Below are 22,667 nucleotides of genomic sequence, written 5' to 3' on the forward strand. Positions count from 1 at the left end.
TTCATCCATTTGCTTGAGGCGGCGCTTCTTCCACTGGCGGAGTGGTGGGGCTAAAGGAACGGAGTACTGCGGTAGCCGGCAGAGCCGCGGAGGGAGACCAAGTCCTGAAAAGGCAGCAGTGCGGCTCGTTAGTTTCGCCGGTCTTTCACCGCAAGTATCAGAGAGCAAAGGAAGGAAGCGCATCCCTGCGTGATGCTCCGCTTGAGACCGCAACATTTCATTTGAAAGGCGTCTCACGGGGAGGAAAGATCGTAGCCTTACCTTTTCAAGGTTTGAGAGACGGTTTATTTAAGCCCAAAAAATATCCTATTTTGTCAGACCTATAGATAACCTACATTCCCTGACGTCTTTTTCTTGCTCATTTTTCCATTTAAGCTGCCCCGAAAAAAACTGAGCTTGTCCTCTTTTCATTTTTCAAGGCAAGACATTTTGATATAATTCAACCTGAGGGGCTGACACCTCTCAAGCCGTGCATCACCTGAGAGGAGAAGAGTGACTGCGCCAACATGGGGGTAAGACTGACGATTCCAACTTTTTAACTGCGTTGTAGCCCACCTGAAGTGGCCTGAGAAGCGAGCGGTAGCATCATATCTCACTCTTGACGAGGAAGAGCCTCAAACTGAACCGTGATGTCATTTTTTCCTTTATGGAAATCCCGTATGACTGAGTGACATTGACTCTAATGCGGAACTGTGTTTTACCCTGGTCTCCTAGACTGCGACAAATTGATGTAGCCAGTAGTTCCTGTCTAGTGCAGCTATAGAAAGCAGAGGCATTTCACTGCTCACTGTGATTTGACTTTAGCCTGCTTTTTTTTCTCGAATAGAAGATTATTAGCTCATGTCTTCTGATTCACTCAGTCAAATTAAAATAGGACCTGAGCTGAAATATGAACGAAAACTGATGCTAAAGTCTCAAAAGTAGAGTAGATCTGTGTGTTTTAGAGGTTGTCAATGTGTTATATGTATTTTAGGTCTCTGATAGGCCTATCTGGCTATAACCTTGCCAGCCATGGTAGGCCTAATCGGTTTATTCTTACAGAGAGGGACAGAGAGAGAGGAGGGGGGGTGGGGGAGGGGGGGGAGGTGCACGTGTTAGAAACATCTATTCACCCATCATCATTATAAAAGACTGAGTTTTGTTAAATTTGGTACCAAAGCGTATAGTTATGCTGCATGTCTTTCTCAATGATGAGTGAACACTGTGTACTGTGACCTCCATCATGCCCTCGATGCCCCCTCCTGTCCTCTCCCGCTTTAAACCCCGCTGGCACTTGTCCTCTCTCCGTTCTGGTACCATACAGGAGACTCAGCATCTGGCGGTGAACCCGCAGAGATGCTGAGCCCCCATTGCGTCTGCATAGTGGACGCTATCAGCGGAGGAGTCTCATCCTCGGCACCCTCGATGACCCATGCGTCATAATGCGGTTACCGGGAATAAGCGCCTCACCAGCTTATTTCCCCTTTAATTTGTGACATAACAGGGACTCGATAATCGCCAGCAGTGAACACATTTACACACACTACAGATTAAAGAAACGATGCGCCCAGTACTCTCATAAGCACGACGATGTGCTCATTAGGTTAAGATTGACTTTAGAGAGCCATCATTTGATGCGCACACCGTTAACTTACACCATTGAAAGCATTAGATCTGTTTCCGGTTATCTTGATAACCTTATTAGCCATGCAAATGAATCAGTGGAATCTAGTGGAGGAAAAAAACAGCGCTGCCGCAAAATGCCAAGGTGCAGATGCGACTGTTGCTGTGAGCTATTGCGCAATGTCTGCTCCATCACCATCCTGCGGAAGGAGTTGTAATTTTTAATCTCTGGCTGCAGTATGTCCGCTGAATTGATGCAGTGGCATGACGCTGCAGACAGAGGTCCATGCGGTGCTGAGAGATATCAGCCGCTGTAGAGGCAAATCAAGCCGATGTCATCGCAGTGACATCAGCCGACCGGGCCCCTGCAGCATCTGACATCTCTCTCTGCCGGGCGAGACGTTCGATATGTAGGGGAAGCGAGCCTCCGGTCGGTGTCGCACAATTCATTTAGATGTGAAAGCAAACCAACCCGGCAGCATTAGTGGGCACTGCGTCAAAAGGGATGGGGAGTGCAAAAAGTGCTTACGCATGTACTGCTGCTGTGTGGAAGTTTGGTTAAGAAGTGTGAGGGAGAGATGCTGAGTGGACGCGGTGTGCCATGTCGGAGGATGCCACAGCTCTTAAGACAATGGCATTATATAAATTAAAAAAAAAAAAAAAAAAAAAAAAAAGAATATGAGCGTCCCTGGCGACCCTTGAAGGGTGTTTCCCTGCCTTTTACATGGTGCGCGCCGAGGTGACCCTGAATGGGAAAACGGATGGATAGATGATAGAAGGATGGAGATTTGGAGAGATGGATGGATGGGTGTACCGGCTATCTTTATATCACTTGACGTCGGTCATCTACACTTCTTAATTCTCTCTATTTCTATCTTTTTTCCGCGAATTTCGCACTGGCGCACTGTGCAATGGCACTGCCAGCTGTCCTTTCCCAAGGCCGCAGGGGGCATCGCTTGCGACGTGCCTTCTGCGTCAAACTGGGGGCGGGGCCTCTGGTGTGGAAATTCCCTGTAAAGAGCTGCCATAGGCTGGCACTAGCAGCCACGCAGAAAGGACTGGGTTAACAGGCAACGGTGATGCTATAGAGCAAAGCCTGGGCATGTGTCAGGAAGACTAGAGAGAGACAGCCGGTACACTTTGTCTAAGGCACAGACACTCTAAATGTGGCAGAGCACAGCTAAAGAAAGGTCTGAGAGGTGTTTTCACACCAACACACACCATCACCTTCTCTTCTTGCTCATTGTTCTGTTCTCTGCATTGATGAGTTATGTGTTGCAGTGGCTGATGCTGATAGCATAGGAGGGAGGAGATGATGAGAAAGGACTGCACACATGGATCGACTGCTGGTTTTCACCTTCAGACACGTGACACAGATGGGGGAGGGTGCCACTGCTGAGAGAGCAAGAGGGACAGAGAGAGAAAGAGGGAGAGAGAGGAAGGGCAGATAAGTAGTGCCTGGTCTGCAGGTGTAGAAAGAGAGAGGGATTTGAAGTGAGGGAGGAGGTGTATGGAGGGGGAGGGCTGCCTGGCTGTATATCCTGTTACAGGATAATGACCTGAGGCTCACATTACCATGGCTCCTGTTTCCTCTTGCTGCGCATTGTAGGATTGGTTATCAGGGGGACAAGAGAGAGATGGGATAGGGAGAGGAGGGATGGGGTCGGGATGATCTTCATAGGACATTGATTGAAGGGTGAGTGTGGTAGTTGGAGAGGTTGGAGAGGTGTGGTGTAGGTGGGTTTATGCCACAGGAGAGGTGGCGGATTAAAGAGAGATGAAGGTGCAGTAGTATCACTGAGGCTTTGTCAGAAGGTCATAATGGCTGGTGACGAGGGGTGTGGTTGAGCCGCTTTGAGTGTGCAGTATGGCAGAGGAGAAGCTCCTGTTAGAGTCGAGTCTCCTCTAAGACTTTGATTAGACTAACTAATTACCTCATGTCATGATATAAAGGTTTCTAGAACAGCGTGTTCTTTTATATCGCACTAGTGACGTGTGTACATAAAGAAGAACTTAGAAGGTGTTAGTGGAAGGTGGTTCGGGAGTTCGATGCGTGTGGCCCCTGCAGAGGCCCAGCCCTCAGTTTGGTGCAGAGTGCTGCACATCCCTCCCCACTGCACCTGCTGTCTGATTCTGATAGGCTGCACTGTACCACGACTGATCTGTCCCACACATCACAGGAACCAATAGAAAATCAAGTCCAAACAGGATCTGAACCATTGCATGGTCTCTCTGACCACGCAACCACCTGGGATTTTTTGACCCTTTGGCCTGGGGGTCAATAAAGGTCAATTTGATGACCCTTTGAAATGCTCCCCCTTTGTCACCTTCAAGCCTGTCGAGGGTCTCGGATCAATAAATATCCACTGTAATGAGGACAGTGTCCTCAGTGAGAGTGCTGCTGAAGGACAGAGTCCAGATTTCTCTAGTGCCTCAGCAAAAAACCTGCAGTTAGCCTCCACGCTAACAGGACAAAGCTGTAGCAGTGAGCTCACTAGCAGCTTGTGTAATGCTAATAAAATGTAAAGGTCACTGCTGTCTCCTTCATGCATTACTTTAAAACAAGGCTACTGTAGATGCAGTGATTGATATGGCTAAGTTTTTCAGCATTGTTAACGTGTTGATGGTCTCCCATAATGAGAGCAATTCAGAAGGGTTAGGTTGCCTAACTACAATGACATGACTAATTCAGGGTGTTGTCCTGGAGATGTGTGTATGTTTGTGAAGAGTGTGTGACTGTAAATGTGAGTGTGTGCCCCTGTGTGAATAAGCACAAAGTGTAACACTGGGCAGCTACAATGGACAAAGGCTTGTCAAAATCAAAAACAGATCATTTTACAGAATCTTGCAGTATCGCGATTGTATTTTGTTACCATGTAAAGCAGCTTATTCAGTGAAAAAGTTACAACATCCTCCGAGTAGTTTTTTGATTTGCAATAATTATATTCCTGAATAGTGAATGGTGAATTGATTTCCCATTCATTTAGATACATAGATCCTGGTTTGGAATCACAAAATTACACATGTACATGAAAATCTGAAATATTAATGGATATTTGGTTCAGTTGTGCCGGCAGCAGCTGTGTATATGGATGTGCGTGCAGGCACATCTGCACATCTCTGTGTGAGCAGCTGCCTGCTGAGGAGTCCTAAGGTGCCCTCTCTCACACCATGGCGAGATGCCATGTTCGCTACAAGCGACAGCAAACCAAGATTTAGAATACTAATCTAGACAGGCCATATTCACACACACACACACACGCCAAGACACACAAACTACAGAATAAAGCTCCCAATGGTGGACAGTACAGTGTTGGAGCTATAGCACATCAGATGTCTGTGTGGGATTAACAGATGAAGATGATGAAAGGGCGGACAGATGGACAGGAGGGGTTACAATTTAAATGGAGATTTTCAGTTTAGATTTTGTTTGGTTGTGTTTATTTTTAGTTACTGGAGAGAGCACAACACAGATGATTTCAGGGCCAGCTCGCTTCAGAGCTAGTCTCTTTGTGTATATGTGGTTTAGAGAAGATTTTCTCTTAGTGCTCTTAGGCGCCTGCAATCATATTATTGTACATTTATCTATTTATGTATACTATTCCATTGGATCAATTTATTAATTGTACTTGTACATGCAGTCTTTAATTTTAACTTTCCCAAAGTAATAAGAGAACATCTCCAGGGACTGTTGTAGTCACTATCTGTGTCTTCCAGAAAAGTTTCATGCCAGCTTTCTTCTTTACGTCTGATATCTGGATTCTCCTCCTTTTGTTGTCTGTTCACTCTGTTAAACAGAAGGATAAGCAGCCTTCACATCACTCTCAAGGCTGATATAGATAAGTGAAACACATATCTAAACAGTTTCTTTTGCAAAGCATTCAAATCCTAATCAACTGTTTAAAGAATGTGTCCATATAATCATTAAGTCCCTTCACTTAACCAGTACTCTTACAAACCATTCAGCAAGTACTAGGACTAAATGATAAATGTAGATGGTGCATTTATACATTTGATGTGATTGTGAGAGAAAGAGTGAGATAAAGGCAAAGAGAGGGAGAGAGAGAGAGAGAGAGAGAGAGGGAGAAGCACCATGGGCTAATCCAGTGTAGTAATCAGACTAGCTAATCCCAACAGCCATGTCCCTTGGTCCCCAGCCTGAGCCCCCTACTGTGGCCCAGAGCCCTGCCATCCTGCTGCAAGAAACAGCAGATGGTCCAATGACCTTGCAAGGACACACACACACACACACTCATGCATGCATGCACGCAATGACACCTATACACACACCACATACATAGTAGCAGATGGAGAAATACTATAACAAATGCACACATTTTTTAACATCAATTGCTCAAATGTATTTATTAAAATGTGGTGAGTTCATACCTTTTTACACCATTTTACATTAAAAAAATGACTAGTTTTTGTAGTTTTTTTATTTCATAAAGGTGTTTTTTGAGTTATTTTTGACTCTATTTAGTAATTTATAGAGAGAATATAGAACGAAGTTTAGTGGAGATGCTGTTTTGATAAATTGAGCCTCATGGTGCCTTAATAAATAATGGAAAAAAACACATAACACAATGTCTCACAGACAGACATATGGACATTCACGATGAAAACATTCTGCACACACACTCATACAATTAACCAGTTTTGTAAATTCTATAAAATAGTACCCATATGCCCAGAGGGGTGAGATTAGCATGTTGAGACAACACATGACATGCATTTGTTTATGTTAATATTCATTTCAAGTTCCTCCTTAAAATGTGTAGTAGCTGTATATTGTACACTCCTACTCACAGTGAAAAAACATGTAATAAGGCCAAGATGTAAGTCTCATGTGGACAGTGCAGAAGAACTGATGTGACCCTTTAATGTGGCTGCTCTGTAAAAAGAGGAAGTGTAGACTCATGTGTAGCTATGACAAACACTGGTGGTTGAGGAACAGTTAAAGGAAGCACGAAATGTGCTATGACAAATACTCTAGTGGTTGAGGAACAATTGAAGAAAGCACGAAATGTGAAGCACGTTAGTATTTATACCAACTACAACCCACTTCCACATGTGGGTTCCACATGTAGAGGGAAAAAAGGCCCAACAACAACATTCTTGCTCCCTGCAGCTGTGTATGTACAAATGCATTTCAGTTCGTCTTGTTACCCTATGCGTGTCATTAAAGGGGAAGAAAAAAGAACCACATCCCAGTCTCAGTCAAACCCACCGTCAGTGGGCATGCCCCAACCTGCTGTCTCTGACATGCTTGACATGTCACCTCTCCTCTAAGGTGCCACTCCTAATTTGAACATATTACCCAGTGGGCACAGGTTAATATTACAGAGCAGTACCACTTGAGTAATCTCAAAGAGATTGCAAAGAGATTGCAACGACTTTTGTAAAAAGTCCAAATTTCCACATAACATGCACAGTGCTCAGAATACACGGCTAACTGCCACTCCACATTCTCGAAAGATTTTGACAAGCCTGTTCCTTGTTAGCACGACAAGCTCTAAATTGTGTCTTATCTTTGGCTTATCATATTATTTCACAGTCACTATGTCTCTCTCTCCCTTATTCACTCTACATCTCTCTCGCTCTCTCTGCCGCAATGCGTGTATACGCTGCTCATACGGACTGTAGCCAACACAATGACTCACCTCTGCTCGCACAGACACACACAGACACAAACACACACTAATTCTTTGAATCGATTGCCTGCCTGTGTTATACAGCAGTGAATACAGTGTCCAGTTACAGATGCATCAATTATTACTTGTCCCAGATCACATCAGGGGATCCTAGGAGTACAAGGCCACTGCTGTGCTTCGTCATCATGCCAATGGCCGTGCCGGTCACCATGGTTACTTGCCCTCCAAACACACTCATTGGAGTTGTTCACATGAGGATAAAATGCTAGGTTTAGTTTGGTTAGCCAGAGCAGGCCTGCAGAATATTTTATTATCAAATCAAACACACAACCAGATACCTGCAGCATTGGTTTTATTGAATTATTGATATTTTAAGCACATTTCAATAAGCCAATATGTACCTGGATGTGAGTGATTACACTATGTAATCCATAGAGGACCATCTGATGTTCCCAGTTCCTGATGATGTCAGAGCCTGTCCATCAGTCTGTCCATCTGTGTGACTGTGGGAGAACGAGCGTCTGTAATTCCAGCCACAAGTCTCTGTTTCCTTCCTCAGAACAGAGGGGGCTCATTACATTACCCAGAGCTGTGTGAGACAGCTGGACACAGGCACACACACCTACACAAACACAGGCAGGCACACTGATGTTTTCGGTATATTAAATGATACTTAGATTGAATATGCAATATATAGATATTATCTCTCTCTGCTGAACAATTAAACAATAAAGATGGAGATAACAGAGACAGATTTATAACATTTATAACAGCTAACTACAATAATAACAGATATAAAGGCAGACCGACGTATAGTTTAAAGGCTGTTTCGTATTTTTGTAAAGAAACAAGAAAGACAAAAAGACAAGTGAGGACACATTTTATAAAGTAGCTGGGTATGCATGGTGGAAGGAAAGGAGAGGCTTGGTAGGCCGTCCCTTCTGTCATTAATGATTGAGTGGTAAGCACTCACACACACACACATACACACACAGAAAGCCTAAAGAGGTATGCACTTAATTTACTCAACATAATGTAAACACAGACAAAAGATAAATCAGTAAGCTCTCTTTTTGTTGTGCGTCATGCTGATAACTACTCATTCATTTCTCACACACGCACATACACACATGCACACACACTATAAGGGAGGTTGTGCAATCTATTAGAGTGGGGTCACTGCAGGTCAAACACTGACACATAGCCAGCAGACAAAGAGTGCTGGTCAATATCTAATTAGAGGCATGAGAGAAGGGTGACAACAGCTTCTCTCCCTCTGTCTGTCCCTTTCTCCGCCTGCCTTTCTCACTCTTTATCTGTCCCCGCTTCTCACCTCCCACTGATGTCTCCCTTTCCGTGTGCCCAATCCTGTCTGTCATCCACCCCCTTCACATCCATCTCCCCGTGTCTCTACTTTTCACCACATTTCGCTTTGTTCTGCACTCCTCTCTGCCTCCCTACCAACCATTTCTATTGTCTGAGCATGTGTGTTTGTGTTCATGTGTCTGTGTGTGTGTTCATGTGTGTCGATATTCATATTTCCAATTTAAGCGTGCATGTGCTTAGAAAGAGCAGGTGCTCTATTGAGCTGACAATGCTCCCTAAATATGTATTTGCAGCATTCATTCATTGACCATGGAAAAACAAGCCACAATAATAATAATAGCTGACAAATGGATACCAGCCCATCTGCCAATCAGTCATCTTTGAGATTATAGTGACTATTTTATGTCCGATTAGAAGATAAATCTGTAATTTCCATGTTCTTTAACACCTCTGATCTCTAAGTAGAGATGTGTAGCCATTATTCATTCACTTAATCTCAAATGACTAATACGTGTAGATAATGAATACATGCATGTGCCCACTCACTTTTTCTCAATCACAGACACATATGCACACACATACACAGCCAGGGTCTGTCTCAGAGGAGAAGAGCAGCAGTACTTTTCCACTGCATCAGTCTCAGCTCTATGCAACCTCTGTTTCACCAGGCCTGTCTGGTCTTGCTGCAGCAAGAGATTTCCTCACCTGCCCTTTTGTTGCAGAACCATGTGTGTGTGTGTGAGAGAGAGAGTGTGTATGTTTGCATGTATGTGTGTATTTATGGAGTCAGGTCAAACCGTTCCCTCCCATTGACGTGATACTCTCTGCCTGACATGCTCAAACAAATAGTTTTATTGTTTGAATCCAGAAGTGGTCGTTGAACAGCCCGCATTCCTCAATTAAGTGAATGAGAGTTTTCATCCACATGTGGATTCATGAAGACTTTTTTTATGACCACAAACCGGAACAACAGGTTTTTGTGATCATATACAAATTAAATATGTACAGACTTGATTTCACAAGGGTTTCATTCATCAGCAGTACAACTCAAGTGGGAAATGCAGTGGCATGTTGATCTTTGTTAGTCACATTTTACGCTACTGCAGATGTGTGTGTTTTGGTGCGGTTTGGGTGTGAGAGTTTGTCAGTCAACATGTGTGCTTTGGATCACAATTCATACTTCCTCACTATAGTGCCTTTGTAAATATATTTGTCTGGATTGGGAAATTGAACTAAGGACCCACTGTTTAAAAGTAAACACACTTATAAGAAATATGTTAAAGGTCAGCAACTGACTGCTTCTATGTAGCTCAGTATCAGCATGATAATATCAGATGCAAACAAGTAGTCAAATGGCAGTTACAGCATCTGCACTACTGAAAATGTCAGTACCTGGTTTTACCATTAGAGGGTGCTGAATCGATTACAGTGAATTTCAGCACACAGTTGTTTTTTTGGTTTTTTTTTTTATTTTCTGAGAAGAAACATGCAGCCAGTACCTCTTATCTAATTTAAGTTAGGTAACCTTTAACCTCATCTTCTAATTCTGTGATACACAGATCTTAAGAGGAAAATTAAGAGGACTGTAATCATTGATTATCAGTTGACAGGTATATTGAAATTCCTGTTATATCCACAGTAATTATGTGGCTTCCATATCAGCTGGACTCTGCCACAGTTACTCTGGCATGCTTGTAAACCCCTGCTTCAAGTCATCAACGTATATCTGAATACATTGATCGACCACCAAGGGCAGTTTCCTTGATGACTAGGTTGTGTCAATGAAGGGCCAGTCCACCGGGACTCACTCACACCTCCTGGGAGGGATTTTTGCCTCTCCATGTCACCTCTGACCTTTGATGAGGGACTTTTGTATTGATGTGACCCAGCGGTCAGGCTGCTCTCCTCCCGGATAACAGGCTAGAGTTACTGTTATAGACCTAGAAGGACTAGAATGTGCAGTGCTGGAGAAAATCAGGGTTATTAATAGACCACTCATGTCTAGTTTAACAACAAAAGCCAATTTGTGATGGGACAATTATTGTAAGGAGGGTACCTGGAACAGCAGGCACTGCAATAAATCAGGTAGAGGAGGACATTTGGCATGTCTCTGTGTATGTGTGTGTGTACTTATGACTTAATTTTTTTTGATAATCTTGACTTCAAAGCTGATGTGTCCAGTCTAATAAAATAGAACATGCTAGAATATAAACAGAAAGCCTTTGATGACTCTGTAAACTCAGTTTGTGTCCTCTCTCTCTCACCCTTCATGCTGGCAGTTATATAAATGACCAGGAAGTGATTCATAAAAAACCTACAGGTTAAACATCTGTACTTGATTATGTTCTGATGTGTCCATTAGGCTGTTGTTGACATCAGAGCGACAATTATTTGATCAATGGAGATCAAATGAATATGGCAGAGCAGACTGCAGGCACACGCTTTAATGTGTGGTGATAGTGCACTGTCAATGTAGATGTTTTTGCTAGGAAGAAAGAGGAACAGGGTAATGCATTTTCCCTTTGTGTCTGTATTGATTTTTATGATAATAGTGTTTTTGTATTAATGCTTTTCTCAGAATCTAAGAATAATTGACAGGATTTGTTTCTGAGAAATAAAAGCTACTTTTCAAGGCCACTTCACAAGGATACAACAATATTTACTGTATAATAAAAGAGAGAAAAGCCCACTGGCTTTATTTCTGTCGCAGTCTGTAACTTGTATCTACATTAAGAAAGCCAGAGACAGCGACAAAGTATATTTTGTAGTTAACATGATGTACATGTACAAGTCCAGAGAACACAAAGGCGCGCAGGCTACTATTTCCTAAACCTAGTCCAAAGGCATGTATAAAACATATGTGTGTGTCTGTAGTATGGGCGGTCAGACAGTTACCGCGTTGCCACCACACAGGACAAAGACGACCGATCCCCCAAGAAGAAGAAGGCGGGAGCCAAGGATATGGATGACCTGAAGAAGGAAGTGCCCATTGTAAGTCAATCTTTCTGTTATTTCTGAATACTTGTGGAGCTGAGTGTTGGTATAAATTATGGTCAAGACCAATTCACTTTTGATCCAGTCAGTTAAACACTGATTAATTTGACATTTACAATTCTCTTAGTAATCACAGAATTATTTTTTTCACCATCTGTTTTTTCAACTTTTGAAGAAAATCCTCTTGCAGGATATATTAAATGAAAGTGAAATGACACCAACTCTGTTGGAGAGAAGAGAAATCTTTCTCATACAGGCCAAAAAAAAAAAAAAAATTGTATTTTTGCTGGTAAGAGGGGTGACTTGTTATCAGGAGGTCGTCACTTTGATTCCACATCCCAGCGCAAGAAACAGACATACCTGGCTGCCCTGATACTCTTATCTCTCAGGTGAACTGCATGCATGGAGTAAATATATAATGTTCTAAAAATGCTGCAAAGCTCAGACCTCATATTATCATAATTCTTGTTTTAATCTGGACTACTTTTTTACAAATTTTCCTTGCATGCAAAAAATGGCAACTACTAAACATATTGAACCATGCAGAGTACTGATTTTCTCTATCTTGTTTCTTTTCAGACGGAACACAAGATGTCCGTAGAGGAAGTATGCAGGAAATTCCAGACTGATATTGTCCAGGTGAGTTGAAAGATATTAATTTCTCTCAGCATGTACGTCTATTGTTTGAGACTGTTCTTACAGACATAAGGGTGTTTCAGTGCAGAGTTGTCTTTCTCTGCTAAATCCACATCCCCGCTCACTCTCTCTTCCCTCCAGGGATTGACCAATGCCAAGGCAGCAGAGTTTCTGATCAGGGATGGTCCCAATGCTCTCACCCCTCCTCCAACCACCCCAGAGTGGGTCAAGTTCTGTCGTCAGCTTTTTGGTGGATTCTCCATCCTGCTATGGACTGGCGCCATCCTCTGCTTCCTGGCCTACGCCATCCAGGCAGCCACTGAGGATGAACCTGCAGGAGACAATGTGAGCAACACACACATATACAGTCACAAACACTCACACAGACTTTGCACGGACATATTCACACCTGGACCATCTGTACCTCATTAACACATTTGTCACACTTCTGACTCTGAAGCACAGACATAAATAACACCCCAGCAAAGCGATTTTGCCATCACACATATCCAGTGCCTCCTCATAACCCACCCTCACATAGTTTGACTTTTCTCTCTCTTTCTCTTTCTCTCTCTCCAGTTGTACCTAGGTATTGTGCTCACAGCTGTCGTCATCATTACCGGTTGCTTCTCATACTTCCAAGAGGCCAAGAGTTCCAAAATCATGGAGTCTTTCAAGAACATGGTGCCTCAGGTAATGTATCTTATGTGTGAAGCTTTTTGGAAAAGGACACCAACTGAATGGCCTTGAAAGTTAATATATTTAGGATTTTACCAACAGTTGTCAGATACCAGACATAATAGGTTGTAAATACCCTGTTAACGTGATAGACACTGAGAAGCAGATCACTGCTGCCTCTATTCTTGTAATTGTTCACACTGTGGTGACTTCAATGCCCACCCGAGTGTCAGTTACAGAGCGATGCTTCCTCGCTGCTTTGTCTTTTCAATGACAATTAAATATTTAGATTAGACAAAGACAAGCCTACGGCAAAATACTGCCCTACAAGTTTTGCACTCAGTTTTGGCAATGAATCCATCCTCTCTGCATATTTCACATTATACTGATTATCAAAACATAACTTTTCTTGCAGCCTTTATAGTCTCATTGTATTCATTTATTTAAATGATTGAAAAATACACTTATGTGTATACCCACTGCCTATTGCAGTAGCATTTAACATCAAAATGGGATTGTCTGCCACTGCCACAGCTTGTCAGCTGCCAAAATTTTACCTCTTTGCTTACTGCTGGAGGGTAAATACTGAATATTGCAAAAGGAGGTGGCACAGCTGGTGTTTGCCATTCAATCTGCATGTGTGTTTGTATCTGTGTGTTTTGATTTACCGTGCACTGAGGTACAACAAATTCTTTGCTAATGTTATGTGTAGTCAATCATGCTTGCAGGGAGTTCTTTTTATATGAGAGGATGTAAATGTTATTTCCTGCCTCCTGTAACACGTTCTGAGAGACAATGTTTCTCTAAATACTTTTCAACATATGAATGCATTTTCTAACTATCCCTGATATGTCTCTGCAGCAAGCTTTGGTGATCCGTGAGGGTGAGAAGGTACAAATCAACGCTGAGGAAGTGGTGGCCGGAGATCTGATTGAAGTGAAGGGTGGAGACAGGATCCCTGCTGACATCCGGGTGGTTTCAGCTCATGGTTGCAAGGTACACACACACACACACACACACACACACACACACACACACACACACACAGTCATATTCATGCTTGTTTTTATACACATCTAAATGTTTTGCTTTTCCTTCTTTTCCAATAGGTGGATAACTCCTCCCTAACAGGCGAATCGGAACCTCAGAACAGGTCACCTGACTGTACCCATGACAACCCCTTGGAGACCCGAAATATTGCTTTCTTCTCCACCAACTGTGTGGAAGGTATGGTCACCATGGCAATAATATTACATGCTATTATTAGCTTGTGTGCCTGTGGTTGGATTTAAAGACACAAAAATCTAATAGAGTAATAGAGTGTATACTTAATATATAATGTAATATATATGGGTGATTTTAACTATGTAGTTATAGGTGTAATCACACAGGTAATTATGCTATAATAATATTTTACAACATTATATTTCTGTTCTTCTCCCAAACCAGGCACAGCACGTGGCATTGTAATCTGCACCGGAGATCGCACAGTCATGGGTCGCATTGCTACTCTGACCTCTGGCCTGGAGACCGGCAAAACCCCCATTGCTAAAGAGATTGAGCACTTCATCCACATCATCACAGGTGTGGCTGTCTTCCTGGGTGTCACGTTTTTCATCTTGGCCATCATTCTGGGTTACAGCTGGCTGGAGGCTGTCATCTTCCTCATCGGCATCATTGTGGCTAATGTGCCTGAAGGGCTGCTGGCCACAGTCACTGTAAGTACTATTGTTTATGGTCTCACTCTGGTATTCGTTTTAAGTTCTGTCACCCTCCTTCACATCTTCTAGTTATATTTGATACATATCATAAAACTTTCTGACTTTTCTCTGTGAGGTTTGGTTGTATGAGTGTTCCAATTCAACAACAAATTCAACAAACTCTCTCAATTGCCTGAACTTGTCTTAAATCCCTCGTTTCAGCCTGATGAATGCCAAATGTTCATGAGGAGGTGCGCATTAGTGAGATGTGATCATTAGCATAATCCACGCCCCTAAAATTGCCATATAAGGCTCCATGTTCCACTCCGTTTGTGGGTGAGTTTTATTTACAAAAGGTTCCCAAAGAGTAAAAACACCATACAACTTCAAGCCCTGCTTTCAGAAATCAGAAGACAAACACATTAGGAGTGACAGTAGGACATCTGAAACAATTAGAAAATATGAATCAAATAAAGAGGGAATGCTTTGATGTGAAGTTAGATGCCAAAAAACATCTTTCTAAAGCAAAGCGCTCTGTGATGGAAGGCAGTCAAGGAACTGATCTGTATGAGCACTTCTTGCATGAGGCCCAACGAGACCTAACATAGTTTAACACCTACAGGTGTGTCTGACCCTGACTGCCAAACGTATGGCTAAGAAAAACTGCCTGGTGAAGAACTTGGAGGCTGTGGAAACCCTGGGCTCCACCTCCACCATCTGCTCTGACAAGACAGGAACTCTGACCCAGAACAGGATGACTGTGGCCCACATGTGGTTTGACAACCAGATCCACGAGGCCGACACCACCGAGGATCAGTCTGGTTAGTGAGGAGAGGGTTAAAGGGTCTGACACCACTGCTGTCTAAAATATGTGCACACTGTTAAAAAGGGATAAATGATTACTAGAAACACAAATGGTTTGCTGACAAACAGTTATGATAACCAAATATTTAAGGTTAATAATCCACTCTGTTCTGTTCCTTCTCCAGGTGCCTCATTTGACAAGAGCTCAGTGACGTGGCTGTCTCTGGCTCGTATCGCTGCTCTGTGTAACCGTGCTCAGTTCAAAGCAGGACAAGATCCAGTGCCCATCCTTAAGCGTGACGTGGCTGGTGATGCCTCAGAGTCAGCCCTGCTGAAGTGTATCGAGCTGTCCTGTGGCTCAGTCAGGATGATGAGGGAAAAGAACAAGAAGGTGGCTGAGATCCCCTTCAACTCCACCAACAAATACCAGGTAAGTAACCATTGAATATAGTTTACACAAGATGAAACACCAAATACACTAAAATAATGGTATGACACTAACAAACTCTTACTGACCTATTCAAAACATTGTCAAAAATCATATTAAACATTATACAGGGCATAATCTTAACTTTCATTTCTGTTCTCCTCTAGCTCTCGGTGCATGAGACAGAGGACCCCAATGACAACCGTTACCTGCTGGTGATGAAGGGAGCCCCTGAGAGGATCCTCGACCGTTGCTCCACTATCATGCTGCAGGGCAAGGAGCAGCCTATGGATGAGGAGATGAAGGAAGCCTTCCAGAATGCCTACATGGAACTGGGAGGACTGGGAGAGAGAGTTTTGGGTAAGGACAGATAGAATTGGACAGAGGTATAGATGGATGGTGAAGGATATAGAGGGAGAGAGGATGACAGAATGTATATGACCATTAAAATTTGAGAGGACAGAATAGGGATTTTATCGACAAATTTCCATTTAACAAAAATTATAACAATACATTAGTTTTACTTTCTGGAAATATAGGGAAAAGATGAAGTAGGGATAAAATATCTGGGTTGATTCTCAGACATTTTTAGACATCAAAAACTTAAATCACACATTTCTTTTCCCTCCAGGTTTCTGCCACTTGATGCTGCCAGAGGACCAGTACCCGAAGGGCTTTGCCTTTGACACTGATGATGTCAACTTCCAGACAGACAACCTTTGCTTCGTTGGCCTCATGTCCATGATTGACCCTCCCCGTGCTGCTGTGCCTGACGCTGTTGGCAAATGCCGATCTGCTGGTATCAAGGTGAGCTTGACGTCTTGATAGTGTTTGATCATACAGGCTCTAGTCCATAAAGCCTTTGTGATCATATATTAAAAAGCCATCTTTATGCTGTGATAGGTCATCATGGTTACTGGGGATCACCCAATCACAGCCAAGGCCATTGCCAAGGGTGTGGGCATCATCTCCGAGGGCAACGAGACAGTGGAGGACATTGCAGCTCGTCTCAACATTCCCGTCAGCCAGGTCAATCCCAGGTAAGAAATGCACGCAACTACTCACAGATATACAAATACTTCACACAATAATAAGCGACCCACATTAACTTTTTAATGTCTCTTCTCAGGGATGCCAAAGCCTGCGTGATCCACGGCACAGACCTAAAGGATCTGTCTCAGGATCAGATGGACGACATCTTGAGGAATCACACAGAAATTGTCTTTGCCAGGACCTCCCCACAGCAGAAGCTGATCATTGTTGAGGGTTGCCAGAGACAGGTTCGAACATTTTTAGATTAAAAAAAAAATGTTTTATGGATCTCTAATCCATGAAGTTTTGGCATCATGCTCATTACTCTTTCAGCTCTGCAACATCTACATGCACCAGATCCATTTTTAAATATGCTAATGCACTCAGGGATTAGACTTTAGAGATCATTACACTTTCACAACAGCAGATGGCGCCAGTTATCTGTTGAATGAGGATTTCCTGACTGATACAAACAGGATGTTTCTCTCACTGCAGGATGGTTAGATTGTATTTGAAATACCATAGGCTTTAGTTTAATTTAATTTAGATTAAAATTGCCTGTTCATTTTAAAATTTAAATACATTTTATTGTCATTTAAATGTGAGAGTTGAATTTAAAAAATACAGGAAATATATTAGCCTGTGAATAGCTCATCCAATAGATTATGCTTTGCTAAAACATCATTCATCAGACCAATATGGTATATTCATGACATATTGACTTATTAAACAATCTTGGTGGTGATATAAATGACAGAAAAATGACCAAATCTGGGTAAATTATGGACAAATGAAATTAATAAATATAGCTTTTTCTATGTATTAATGCTATACCAGTCATATAAGCTCCTCATCTCCCTCTTCTCTCCCAGGGTGCCATTGTGGCTGTGACAGGTGATGGTGTGAATGACTCTCCTGCCCTGAAAAAGGCTGACATTGGTGTTGCCATGGGAATCTCTGGCTCCGATGTGTCCAAACAGGCTGCTGACATGATCTTGCTGGATGACAACTTTGCCTCTATTGTCACTGGAGTGGAAGAAGGTGAGAAGAGGCAAAGAACAAAACTGGGAGACAGAGAACATATAAAGAGATAGAGAGTTTATAATGAGAGAATCTGAAAAGATATGTTGATGGAAAATAAGAATTCAAATAAGTCAAGACTGCAGATTAACTAAAGGGAATATTCTGACGCAAAAGCAGAGTTCAGGACAATAAAGCTGAGGTTCTAGATGAGGTGATCCTAATTCTGTGAATTCAGAGCTCCAACTCATAAATGGCCACGCAGACTTAGTGTATTATGTGACCTTTCTGCTTTTCTCCCTTCAGGCCGCTTGATCTTTGATAACCTGAAGAAATCCATTGCCTACACCCTGACGAGCAACATCCCAGAGATCACCCCCTTCCTGCTGTTTATCATCGTCAACATTCCTCTGCCACTGGGAACCATCACCATCCTCTGTATTGACTTGGGAACTGACATGGTGAGAGTTGATCGAACACACGCTGTCTGTTATGACAAATACAGCTTCACGCTCACACACAGGCATCCCTGAATCCTGCTGCTGTTGATATGATGCATCATACAGGATTAGAATGTTAAAAGCTCACATTTCTTCCTCTTCCCTTAGGTTCCAGCTATCTCACTGGCTTATGAAGCAGCTGAGAGCGACATCATGAAGCGTCAGCCCAGGAACCCATTCAGGGACAAGCTGGTGAATGAGAGGCTTATCAGCATTGCCTATGGACAAATTGGTAGGTGAACTGAAGATTGGGATTGCTGATCCAGGCTGTAAACTGCCTTTTATCTGGATTGAAGTTTGATCTTGGTTGCCTCAAAGTATTTTTGTGTTAAAATCAGCTTTATCCCGTTTTATTCTTCACAAACCACAATAGCATCTTTGGACCTGTCTCTGCAATGTTTTGGGGAAATTAGATTTAGTAAGTTAGAAAACTTAAAAATCTGTAACTTAATCTCTCTGTGTGTTTGTTTTTCCTCAGGTATGATCCAGGCTCTGGGAGGCTTCTTCTCCTACTTTGTCATCTTGGCTGAAAATGGTTTCCTGCCCTCTCGACTTGTAGGCATCAGGCTCAATTGGGATGACCGCACAGTCAACGACCTGGAAGACAGCTATGGACAGCAATGGGTAAATGTGTAGTTTGTCTTTGTGTGCAAGGGGACTTGCACAGTAGGTATTTTTCCAAATTTTGCACAATGTTACTTTATCTCACTCCCTGTCTGTCCTCTCTTGCCCTCAGACATATGAGCAGAGGAAGATTGTGGAGTTCACATGCCACACAGCCTTCTTCGTCAGTATTGTGGTAGTGCAATGGGCTGATGTCATTATCTGCAAGACCAGGCGTAACTCTGTATTCCAGCAGGGCATGAAGTGAGTGCAACAGTTGTTCTGTAATAGTATATGTGTCATATCTTGGAACTAAATGTTTTTTTTTTAGTTTACCTTTTAATTATCAGGATCATAATATAATCTAAAGTCTCCTCTTTAATATTGTGTGTTTCTCAACCCAGGAACAAGATCCTGATCTTTGGCCTGTTCGAAGAGACAGCCCTGGCTGCCTTCTTGTCCTACTGCCCAGGCATGGATGTGGCACTCAGGATGTACCCCCTAAAGTGAGTACCATTACCGCCTGTTTCTTTTCACCTCTCACCTGAATACAAATGTGATCACTCTCGTATTAAGATATGTAGTATTGGAGAACGAAGGTGACCTCGAGACTAAGACGTGTGTATCACATAAACCACAACATCCCTGTTTCAAATCAGGCCCTGGACCTTTGTTGCATGTCATCCCCTTCCCTCTCCCTTCTCTCTCTCTCTCTCTATATATATATGTCATGTTATCTCTTTACTTGATTATTTTTAATCTCTCTGTTCCCTTCTCTCATTTTGTCCACAGGCCTTCCTGGTGGTTTTGTGCATTCCCCTATAGTTTTCTCATCTTTGTTTATGATGAAGTTCGAAAACTTCTCCTCCGCCGGAACCCTGGAGGTAAGTGTTATTCTTCTTCTTTTTTTTAATCAAACCTTACCTAATTCAAATTTTATGGAAAATCCCCATAAAGTATGATTTGAATACATTGTTGAATTAACTCTTCTTCTTTGTCTGTCTTTCTTTCATTTGCACTGCAGGTTGGGTGGAAAAGGAGACATATTATTGATCGATGGAGCATCTTTGCTCAAACCCCCTACATCTTCCACTTATTTCTCCCCCCTGTCACTCCATCCCTGGCAAGACATACCTCCAGATGCCCCACCCCCTTAAAGACAAAAACCGCTTTGAAGCAATTTTCATCACAACTGCCCCAAAGATTAAAAACAGCAAAAGCACCTTTACAACTTTCTACATTGACCCACCCCCCCTTCTTCCCATCTCCTATGATACTCTTTGCATGTGTTCTCTCACTGCTGTGTACATAAACCAATATATCTACCAAACGGCAGCTGCATATTGTGTATGTAGATTTGAATGAGCTAAGGATACAAAGGGAGTGTCTATGCTCGGCAAAAAAGGGCCATCCAGCTCCTTCCCACTCCCTGTTCTTCCCCTGCGCCCCCTCTCTCGTCCCTCTCTATACCGTCATTCCTCCCTCTTCTCCCTCCTCGCCAACCCTTTGCTTGTCCTCCAATCACACACAGATACAAAAGATCACACAGAGAGATCCCACCGCCGACACCACTTCGACTGCCACCTGTCGCCTCCGTCTCCTGTCTGTGGAGGACCAGCGGAGTGGTCATCTCCCTGTTGTTCTCACTGCGTCCATTTTCCTTCTTTTCCGTTCTCAGCGGCCACAGTGTTGTTGTTTTTTAATATGTGGGGTAGGGGGGTTTCGATGATTTTACTTGTCTTTTTTATTTCTAAGGTGGGAGGGGGGGTATGTGAGAGCTGCTTTTCCTCATTTAGGCCTAACAAAGCACACCCCATGGCGTCCTGTCCCCCCCTCTTTCCCCCTCTGTCTCTCACACCCCTCCCCTCTCCTCCCTCCTGCCCCGTTTGTCTCCGTTTGTGTGCACTGTGTGAACCATTGTTCTTGTTAATAACTATTACAGTACACCCCCCCTCCCCCAAGTTGGTAAATACAACTCAATCTTTCTGTGTGCTCTAGGAAATCTATATAATTCTATACTGAATTTAAATGAAACAATAAAAAAAATGTTGAAAAACAGCTCAAGAGAGACATTCATGAAGAAGAACATCTACAATATTGGTGAGATAGGAAAAAGTGAGAGATATCTGTCTCTCTTGTTTTTTTTTTGTTTGGTTTCAGTTATTTTTGCTGGTTTTTCAGGAGGCTACTCTAAAAAAAATGTAAAAGCAGAGCAGGGTTTTAGGTTGTGTTTTTACCAAGAGACATGAGACACCAACCAAGGCTTTCAGGTTCCTGTCACTGTAGGTGTGCTGGTATGATGTGGTGCAGTGTGCTGTGATGTGGTGAGTGGTAATGATGAGTCCGTGTGCCTGGGGTCTATTACTAGATCACGTCCAGGTCTGGCTCAGTCCAGGTCTGGCTCAGTCCAGGTCCTGGTATGGCCTGGTCTGGCCCGGGTCTGTGTGCATGTATGTGTTGGAGACCCGTGAAGGGCCAGCGGTCTCAGGCTGGGTCTAACTCAGATGGCTGCAAGAGTTGAAATTCAAGAAAGAAAAAAAAATACACAACTAGTAGAACATGTGTGTCAAATAAATGAAACCAACACCAATAAAACATCTAGAACATTTAATACAACCTAGCTCTGTCTGTGTGTCTTCCTGTCTCTGTTTTTGACTCTTGGAGTGGAACACTGCTTCTCTCTCATGTAATTCCTTCCTTATCTTGCACACGCTTTGTCTTTTTTTTATCACTGGCTTAAAATATACACCACTCATCAAGGTTGCATATAATGACACAATATAAGGTATCTAATATAACCCCTTACAATAGCCCTGTAACAAATACTGCCTATGTGCAGCTAATAATTTTACATTTTTGTTGAGCCTGCATAAGAGAGTTCTTGATTCAACTCTGCTAAATCTTAATTTGTCATATTGCATTGGGCCACATTATTGTAAGGTGTCACTCTCATTCCATATATATAGAAGGGAGCTTCCCCAGTATATCAGACTATTATTCCAACATATATAAATTAAACATGAGATAAAACTGTCTTACTTTATTTCATCACACTTATCAAGTAATGCGCAACGACAAAATACATGTGATGCAAATTTGCTGATATCAGTTTAAGACTTAAGTTGTGCATAGTGCATCAGAAATGAGAAAAATGAAATATGAGGATGGGATGCCACCTAGTGTTGTGAGTTTATACACACTGCAAACTGCGTAATGTTAAACTGCAATAGGAGCAAGAGTTGGCAGCAGCCCAGGGTAATGCACCAAACCACTAAATAAATGTGTCAGCCTTGTCTGACATTAACACAGATGAGCTTCACGGCTAGAATCGCCCACTGCAGGAACAATATACTGCTATTTCCTGACTCATTTTTAAAGATTATAAGAAATCAGAAATAGTGCATAAGCAAGGTGTTCAGGAAGGAGTGAAAAATCTTGAAAAAACAAGAGTCACGTTCCTGCAAACAAAGCAAAGCTGTATATCTTTTGTCTTAAGGGAACAAACTGTAATTGTGCTTCCTCTCTTTGCTACAAGTGTCATCTATTTTCAATGAACCTCTTATTGCTCACCTAGTACACAAATCAAATAAATTATACACAATATACTGCTCTATAAAGTGAGAGATGAGATTGGGTGTTCTGAGAGGTCACTTTGCCACGTCCTGTGAAATTTCAGGACATGCCCCTTCGA

General features: G+C 42.6%; 1 protein-coding gene across 2 annotated transcripts; it reads left to right on the plus strand.

Annotated features, from left to right (window-relative positions):
• The first annotated feature begins 42 nt into the window (after positions 1-42).
• On the plus strand, positions 43-21,592 carry atp1a3b (ATPase Na+/K+ transporting subunit alpha 3b). Of its 2 annotated transcripts, none has more exons than XM_044360073.1 (23): positions 43-270; positions 420-512; positions 11,457-11,573; positions 12,156-12,215; positions 12,354-12,557; positions 12,792-12,905; positions 13,752-13,886; positions 14,000-14,117; positions 14,340-14,608; positions 15,213-15,411; positions 15,580-15,824; positions 15,989-16,181; positions 16,453-16,628; positions 16,725-16,861; positions 16,951-17,101; positions 17,726-17,894; positions 18,180-18,334; positions 18,482-18,605; positions 18,852-18,997; positions 19,110-19,240; positions 19,381-19,482; positions 19,769-19,860; positions 20,001-21,592. In XM_044360073.1, the coding sequence occupies exons 2-23, from the start codon at positions 507-509 to the stop codon at positions 20,027-20,029; spliced, it is 3,072 nt and encodes a 1,023-aa protein (XP_044216008.1). In that variant the 5' UTR covers positions 43-270; positions 420-506; the 3' UTR covers positions 20,030-21,592. The 2 variants fall into 2 exon arrangements, with proteins under 2 accessions (XP_044216008.1, XP_044216009.1); XM_044360074.1 differs by having other exon boundaries at positions 44-270; positions 11,496-11,573.
• Positions 21,593-22,667: the final 1,075 nt, after the last annotated feature.

The sequence above is a fragment of the Thunnus albacares genome, chromosome 8 (genome assembly GCF_914725855.1).
Source record: "Thunnus albacares chromosome 8, fThuAlb1.1, whole genome shotgun sequence".
NCBI lineage: Eukaryota > Metazoa > Chordata > Actinopteri > Scombriformes > Scombridae > Thunnus > Thunnus albacares.